This window comes from Thalassophryne amazonica, chromosome 4, assembly GCF_902500255.1.
Source record: "Thalassophryne amazonica chromosome 4, fThaAma1.1, whole genome shotgun sequence".
Taxonomy (NCBI): domain Eukaryota; kingdom Metazoa; phylum Chordata; class Actinopteri; order Batrachoidiformes; family Batrachoididae; genus Thalassophryne; species Thalassophryne amazonica.
The window spans coordinates 13,595,182-13,604,408 of NC_047106.1; the positions used below are offsets into that span (position 1 = coordinate 13,595,182).

Genomic DNA, 9,227 nt, shown 5'->3' on the forward strand with positions numbered 1-9,227 from the left:
ATTGGAATATGAATTGATAATAAAATATAATTGATTGTGATCACAACCAATAAATTTGGCGATAATCTATATTAGTCTTTCCTTCGAGCAATTATTGGGACAATACTGATTAACATCTTCCATGGTCCTTTTAAATTATATATATGTCATAAAGATTTAGTTCATAACCCGTTCATGCCGTCATTGTATCACTATTTTATTTATTTTGTAAAATTAGTCTTTTTGTAACACTTTGTGTATTTAGCTTGCCGCTATCTTGGTGCTGACAAAAACGTTGACATCACACCTAATGTTACCATGAGTGTCTCCATTATGAGCAACAGGGTTTATTTTGTGTTTTTAAAAACATACATACTGATGGATGAAGACTTGTGCGAGGGGAGTGCCTTAAAGCCGTGATTCACTATGGATTTAATAGTTATTGTGTCTTGGGAAGTTGCTAGTGTTACATAATGCAGTGCGAATGAGCTAAAATTAGCATGAAACTCACAAGCATGAGAGAATGTGGTGGTAGCAGGCTAACATGGCATAACATAGTGTGAATGATCAGATCCCACATAACATCAAACCTTCAACAGGAAATGGGTCCATTCTTCAGAGACTCTACCTCCTTCACTTGTCACCACCTGTAAATTTAAAACTATATAAGCAGCTTCCTCATTAGCGGTAATTCATTTTTTGGTAGTTGACACCACAACCAAGTTGAATCTTCACATTTATATTTTTGGTGTAATTTTGATTTTGTTTATTTACGGCACAGGGAGGACGCTCAGGCTCCGAAACGAGTATCATGGGCAAAGAGTAACACAGGCTCAGACATTGTGTCTAAGAACGGGACTCTGTCCTCGATAGCTACAAGTCCTCGACCGCGGGAGCCCCATCAGCCCAACTTCCACTTCCCCTATTCGCCCATGTCGGCTTCGGACACCGGCTCTGTGATCAACGCCTACCAGCTGCGACCCGGGGAAGCAAACCCGCTCCAGGGACTTCCAGGGTACAACATTGGAGGGACGCCTTCTCGGAAACACAAGCGACCTCCCAGTACAAACGGAGGCCCCCCGCAGGCGCTCCGGAGCCCCGTAGTTTGCGTCTCCAAGAGGATTGACGGGGCTCAGCCTCAGGTTCCTCCCCCGCTCACTGCGTCCTCACAAATCAGCTCCTCAGCACTGTCACGCATAGGAGCTGTCGCCATCCTGGTGCCTGCTCAGAGCCACGCCGGATCGCTGGTGTAGCCCAGAAAAAACCACTCTCCTTCATTCTAAAGGACTTTCTCCATGAAAACCTCAAAGTTTGTGAGAAAAGACAATTTGCTTTTCTTTTCAGTTTGCGTAAATGTTCTCAACCCTTTTTTCTTTGCTGATTCATAAAAGTTGTCGTTCTGATACATTTTAAAATATTTTTTACACTTTTCAAAGATGTTACTGGATCATGCAGGGATGAAAAGATCACACATTGTGGAGGACGAGCACTTTTTTTCGACCATTTTGAGATCAAAGTTCAAGGTCATGAAGTTGTCGGTTCTGGTTTCCCTGGTGACCATCGTACATGATGATCATGCTCCAAATGAATGAAAAGCAGATGTATTCTCCATTGTAATACTATACAAACCAGCAGGGGGCAGTAGATTGAAAAAGAAACTAATTGAAAGTCGCCAGCGTTGGAGTAAAGATAATTTGATTTGATTACTTTTTATGAAGCTGGCTCATTTGGCACTGTCTCTTTATGTTAATTAATTTTGATATTAACTTATTTTATTTCCCGGTTAAATTAACACTGCTCATTTGCAAGTCACAGTATTTTTGTGTACTTGTTAAAGTTGAGCCTGACCGATACGGATTTTTTTGAGGGGCCAATACTATGGAGTAAAAAATATCTGTTGATATATGAAAGTGTTTATTTCTCATTAACGTTTACTAAATATGAGCAAAAAGCAGCAAACAGATTTAGGCAGGTCCATACATCCCAAAAGGGTATAAGCATTGTGAAATCAACTCCTCTCACACGTTCAGAAGGAATTTCGTGAAACGTGGTACAAGTCCTTGTTAGAGGTTGGTAATACATCTATTGTAATATTGTACAAGACTGACACATTTTGGCAGAGGTATAGTCCTTGATTAACAAATCTAGACACCACCAGTCTCATGAGTTGGTGTCTGCATTCTGAAATTAACTATCACACACCTTGAAATATTATCAGAATGTAGCAAGCGCTTGTACCAAAGCAGCATTTGCCAGTTGGGGATATGGTGCTTTTGGGACACTTTGTTTTTTGTTTCTTTGAGCAACCAACCAACGTGCATCAAGCTGTCGTCACACTGCCTTCACTCATATTATCAGTCACCATGATGTCACGTATGGACCCCTTGTCTCTGTAAAATGCCCATTCTGATTGTTAATGAATGGCAGCTTGCCGTTTTCTTGGATGGAGGTCCCAGCCGTGCTTGGCAGCATTGTAAACAATGCCATCTGAGCAACCTCTACTGGGCAAACTACATAATGACAAATTTCTAACAGTCAGTGTTGTTCTGCGTTCTTTATTGGGTAAAATAGTTTTCATTTTGCCAAAAATAATAGATTATTTCGTGAACGTCTCATATCGGCTGATATTATCAGCCACTTGATATATCGGTCTGGCTGTAATATCAAGCTGTGTTCACTCCATTTGCCCTCACACTTGAACATTGCAAAATACCTCAGACACAAGTGGAGTTGTGTAAGACGATGGTGTGGAAGTGGCGTGCTCTGGGTTCAACTTTGCCGACCACAGAGCAATGGAGTAGATGTTTTCTGTGATAATACAAACACACTTTAAAGAAGGAGTTCACTGGTGGGAATGGAAGTAGTAGTACATCCGCTAATGGCCTTGAGGTCCACTGGTGCCAGAGCTTAAGTGATTCCTCAAGGATTTACAAGTCCCACTTGATAGGACGTCAGTACTGAGTCCGGTAGTCATTTACAGCTGGATGATGTATTCTTTGCACTAACACAGACAGGTAGCATGACCTGGAATCGAACTCAGCTCTACATTTTGGTAATCTAGCTCGTTATCCCACTGAACTACCTGCTGTGATGGTGGAAATGGGTGTCGTCAGAAATTCTGCTGGACGTTTCTGGTAGACATGTGAAATCACTCATTATTGCAGATGAATGGAAGATACAAAAATGGACAGCATGCTTTGCACCCAGAGACATCAAAGGCTATACCGAGGCCTAACACAGCTACGTGGAGACAAATACCCACCCCTATGACCAAATTCTAATTCTGGTAAAAGAACAGTATCATAAACTGCCTGTTCAAAATGTTCTTCTTCTGAACTATTGACAGTTGCCTTGGTAGCTTTTGGTGCATTACTGGCCCCACCTGGACTAAGGTGTATAGACATCCTGACTTTTGATTGGTGATGAGTTATACATCTTCGAGGTCGAACACTTGTGTTTGTATTTTTGGTGTCAAAGGTTAAGGTTACAGTGTCATGAGGTTAAAAGTTTACATTAGAGTTTATAATGTCTGTATTTAGCAAAATGTGTGTCTTTGTTGGTGGGAACAAATAAAATTGTAAGTAAATTGTAAGCTCCGTAAGAGTTAAACCTCTGCCAGAAAGTACTCTGTGGTACAAACTCACCCAGGTTGGGAGTACAATTTGTCCACTCGAAATAATACTATTTCACTGTAGGTATAGAAGCCTTTCAGCCTCTTTAACTGTGACTCTTGTCTGGGTACAAACAAGATCTTTGGCTGTTCCAGCAGGTTTGGAGCTGCATCGTTGTGAGTGAAATTTGTTTTTCTGAAGTGGCCATTGGCATTGAAAACCTGCTGTCCTTCGTGGTCAATATCCCTGTAACAGTACGAAATGTTGCTTATTATTTATTGATTACAGGACGTTTAATTCAGTGGAAAGTGTTCTGACGTGCACTTCCTGCATCACGGCTTGAAATAATGTTGACAGATTTTCTTACTTTATTTTGGTTTTTGTTGCAACATTGCCAGCTGGATGCAGGAATAAAACTATTTCTCTCTTGAATGCACAAGTGCCACAGGAGAGTTCAAACAAACAAACAAAAAAACCTGGCAAGCAGTGAGTTCAGGTCTTTCAGGTTTGATCTTTGACCTCAATGGAGGAACCAAAAACACTGTTCACCACATCAACAAAATGTCTCTTTACATACTTAAAACAGGATTCATGCATTAAAATCTAATTTAAAATATAATCAAGCTGTATCAGTTTAACACAAATGATTAAAAACTACACTGAACAACTTTAGTGTGTTGCATAGGTTTTTGCAGCGGAACAGTTTGCAGAAACAAAATGTCTTTAATTTTTATATTATGATTTACACAACTTCTTGGACTGACAGAAAAATAAGACAGAACCATATTCAGGTATTTCAACATAAATCAGTTACTTTTCAAACATTTTGCTTTTACTCTTTTTCATCGTTGACATGAGAATTGTGTGTTTAACAGAAGAATGGTTTTATTACAGATTTGTTGCCAACTTCAGCTGATGGGATGTGAACAAATTAATATTGTTTATTTAAAGTTGTTGATTATGATGATTTTGTCAAATGTTATTGGTGCAAATTTGGTGTAATTACCAAAAACAAACAAGGCTTTAGTTCAGATGAGTTACAGTAAGAATTACTGAAAACTGACTGATTTTTCTTCTTTTTTTTTTAATTTGTAATCTGTAAAAAGTCAGAAAACATTGGACCCCCCCTCCCCCAAAAAACCCAAACAAATATTTAATTTTGAAGAACTGTTAAGATATTTGCACATTTGAGACACTCAACGTAAATACTGACAGACGACATAAATCAATAAATGATTCTTAAATTATTTGAAAAATGACCGTCACCTCTGTGTTTGCTGTAATTACACTAAATTCAGAATTAATGTGATGCTGGTTTATTGATGTTGAGATGCAGTGATTAAAATGACGCCTGTGACAAAAACACACTGGATCATTTTATTTGGACTGTGTGAATCCCAAAATAAGATTTCACTGCCATAACTCTGGTTATAGTATAAAAATGTTTCAGGATTTACTAAAACTTTGCGTGTGTAAACCCGTGTGCAAATGCAGTTGCATTTGCAAATACACCTGCACACTGGTTTACTAACAGCGCACTGAGAATTGCGTCTTTCAAATGAGCAAAATAGCGCATATTGTTCATTTAGTGCATTTGCCTTCATGAATATGCAGTTGGTCCACCCGATCGCGCAAAATTCTGGGCAGGAACGCAAGAAATAGGTGATGCTTGCACACGCAGCATGATTAATCAAGGTCAAACATATTTTGTGGGCACTGTTTGCATCTGTATATGCGACTTTGGAACGGTATTATTTTATTGCGAGACCGCTGCACCCCAGGACCACAGAATTATAAAAATAATAGTATTAATTCATTGTAAACGTAGGACATATTTCAAGGAGTTAACAATTTACTTTGTGTTTCTTTAAGAATAAATGTCTCCATATGTAACGGGTTGACCAGAGAACATTTTGGTGTAACTCTTGATAGTCATTGATGTGTGACAAAAATAAACACACAAGCACATCTCGGGTTCTGTGCGGGATGATGCTCGTATGTCTGTGTGCATACCTGTGTGCACAGAGTGCATATAGCTGTGCATCCAGAAGGTATTCACAGTTCTGCACTTTCCACATTTTCTTACGTTACAGCCTTATTCCAAAATGGATGAAATTCCATCCATCCATCCATCCATTTTCTTCCGCTTTATCCGGAGTCGGGTCGCGGGGGCAGCAGCTCAAGCAAAGCCGCCCAGACCTCCCGATCCACACACACCTCCCCCAGCTCCTCCGGGGGAACCCCAAGGTGTTCCCAAGCAAGCCAAGAGATGTAGTCCCTCCAGCGTGTCCTGGGTCTTCCCCGGGGCCTCCTCCCAATGGGACGTGCCCGGAACACCTCTCCACCAAGGCGTCCAGGGTGTATCCGGAAAAGATGCCCAAGCCACCTCAACTGACTCCTTTCGACGTGGAGGAGCAGCGGCTCGACTTCGAGCTCCTCCCGAGTGACCGAGCTCCTCACCCTATCTCTAAGGGATGAAATTCTTTTTTTATTATTTAAACATCTACACACAATAACCAATAATGACAATGTGAAAAATGTTTTGAGATTTTTGTAAATTTATTAAAGATTTAAAAAGTAATCACCTGTACATAAGTATTCACAGCCTTTTCCATGAAACTCAAAATTGAGCTCAGGTGCATCCTGTTTCCATTGGTCATCCTTGAGATGTTTCTACAGCTTAACTGGAGTCCACCTGGGGTAAATTCAGTTTGATAGGACATGATTTAGAAAGACACACACCTGTCTACATATAAAGTCCCACAGTGGACAGTGCATGTCAGTACACAAACCAAGCAGGAAGTCAAAGGAATTGTCTGTAGACCTCAGAGACAGGATTGCCTCAGTGGAGATAGATGTTACGGGCACTACAGACGAGGATAGTGTTGGGCCGGCTAGTGTGCCCATTAGCATCAGCTTAGAAACGCCGGGTGTGGATGACGGCTTTCAGACTGTGGTTAGGCGGAGGAAGTCACGTAGGGCTTGATGCCCGGTTGCGGTACCCCGATCACACGCGTCACTGTGAACTGTGAACCGGTTTTCTCCCTTGGATATGCCTGATGTGAGTTCTTTGAGCCCACAGGTGACTTCCACTCCTATCTCCAGGCCAAAATGCCAGTCTTTAGTGACAGGGGATTCTATCACCAGCAAAGTCAGGTTACAAACGCTGGCTGGCATTAAATGTATTCTTGGGGCCAGAGCACCCGACATTGCCTCCCAACTCAGGGTGCTGACACTGCAGAAGTGGAGACAGAGAAAGGACCATGACACGAGATGCAGTCACATAGTTATTCATGTCGGCGCCAATGACGCCACGATGAAGCACTCCGAGATCACAAAAATGGCCACAGAGAGGACTTGTGACCTTGCCAGAAAGATCTGTTGGCAGCAATTAATACTAGTCTCTGGTCTCCTCCCCTCCTGGGGTAATGATGAGGCGTTTAGCAGGCTGACATTGTTAAATAGGTGGCTGGTGCAATTTTGTAGACAGCAAGGCTTTAGTTTTATTGATAACTGGCCTTCGTTCTGGGGCCACTGTGGCTTGCTGATGCCAGACAACCTCCACCCTACTGGGGAAGGCATCATCATCTTGTCTGCAAACATAGATAAAGCTTTACAGGGAGGGTAACATTAGGACTTTACAGCAGGCAACGGAGCACGTGATTAGAGACCCTGCGAGGCTTATGACAAATGTGGATGTGGAATCAATTAGCTTAGCTAGGAAATTAGTGCAGAAAATCCACTATGGCAATAGTGCAGTTTATGTGCCAGGGAGGTAAATTCATCAAGTTGAGACTGTGGCCTGTTTCCGTAGTCGTGTCCATATAAATCATAGAGGGATATGCTTTGCAAACTTAATACCCATTACTACATTGGATGATGTTGAAATTGAGGATGGCCCATTGGCTGTTCCAGCAATATCAAGTATTTCGTGTCTTCTACCTACAGCCCGCATGGATCATCTCAAACATAAACCTACTTGCAGGCATCCTATATATGCTACTCTGGAACTACCCCTAAATCCAAACAGTGCAACTGTCAACCCCACTGAGGTCCTTAGTCTGGGTCTCATTAACATAAGGTCACTGTCCTCAAAATCACTGTTAATTAATGATCTAATTATGGATCACCACTTAGATATGATTGGGTTATGTAAAACCTGGCTTAAACCTACAGCTGTTCTCCCCGTAAATGAGGCCTGTCCACCGGCATACACATTTAATCATGTCCCTCGTGATGCGAAGGGGGTGTTGCTGCTCTGATTTATAAATCTAGGTTTAGTTTATTAGCTGTTGGGGGGGTCACAAATATAACTCGTTTGAACATCTGATTCTCCGCTCTGCCCACGATGGTACATATTGCCAAGATCAGAAAAATAAAAATCAGCTGTATTGCTGTATATAGGCCCCCTGGCCCATACTCTGAAATCTTAGATGAATTTGGTGCATTCATCTCTAACTTGTCGACGAGTGCATATAACATTCTAATTATTGGCGACTTTAACATTCATATAAATAAGCCTTCTGATCCCATCTGCAAATCATTTCTGGAAATTGTGGTGCATGAGGATTTCACCAATGCATTCAGGATTTGATGCACATTAGTGGAAATACCTTGGATTTGGTTCTCACATGTGGTATTGCTGTCACAATATTGACATTATGCCTCTTACATCAGTGGTCTCTGATCACTCACTTATTGGGTTTACAATTTCTCCACCATGTTTAGTGGAACAACAACCTTATCACTGCAGCGATACATCAACTCCTCAACAATGACTGAACTTGAAGCTGGACTGCCTGATATCTCAGCTTCACGTTTGGAAAATGCCCACTCAGTAGACAGTCTTGAGGATAGTTTAAACTCAGCACTCAAAACTACACTCAACATGACTGCAGTTTGCACCACCTTTATTAAAACCACGTCCCCCCAATACACAGTCACCTTGGTTCAGTTATTACTTGCGCAACCTCAAGCATAAGACTAGAGGTCTAGAACGGAAATGACGTAGTGCAAAATTAGACGTTTTCCACCTCGCGTGGCGTGATGCTATCTTAGACTATTCGGTTGTTAAGTGTGACATAACGCATCGCGTGATTTTCAACTTCCGGTTCCAAACAAAAAATGTGCACTTTGTCAGCTGTTTGTGGTCATTGGTCATCTGTATCAGCTTAGCTTCTTTTGAAGTAAAACATTGCAAATATGTTACAGCGTTGTGTGCCAGAATGTGTCAATAGGTCAGAAACATCACCCGAGCTGCCGTTTTGTAGATTCCCAGCCGATGACAATCAGAAACAGAAGTGGCTACAACTGAACAGGTAGGCCCCCTACCCTGGCCTTTTTGTTCTGATTGCTGATGCTGTAACGACCATTTATGAAATGAATCTCACCATAAGTGTTTTGTTTGGACCCGGAAACAGATTTATCAGGTGATGCTTTACGTCAGAGCTTAACAAGAGGATAAGCATGCACTGGTGGCTCCAAAGCGGACCTATTACTCTGATTTGATAAACAAATACAAGCATAACTCAAAGTTCTTGTTTGACACAGTGGCAACACTTCTTCATGGACAACCACCTGTAGGTCGCTCTCCTTTTACATCACAAGATTTCTTGGATTACTTTGAGAAGAAAATAG

At 41.5% G+C, this 9,227-nt stretch overlaps 1 protein-coding gene across 1 annotated transcript in view; it reads left to right on the top strand.

The window, feature by feature from the left end:
* The window catches only part of esamb (endothelial cell adhesion molecule b), a 39,432-nt gene extending 38,188 nt beyond the window's left edge, over positions 1–1,244 (top strand). The window contains exon 7 of the mRNA XM_034169115.1: positions 761–1,244. Within this exon, the coding sequence (XP_034025006.1) occupies positions 761–1,232 (472 nt within the window). The 3' untranslated portion in view covers positions 1,233–1,244. The remainder of the gene's footprint in view (positions 1–760) is intronic.
* The last annotated feature ends 7,983 nt before the right edge of the window (positions 1,245–9,227 follow it).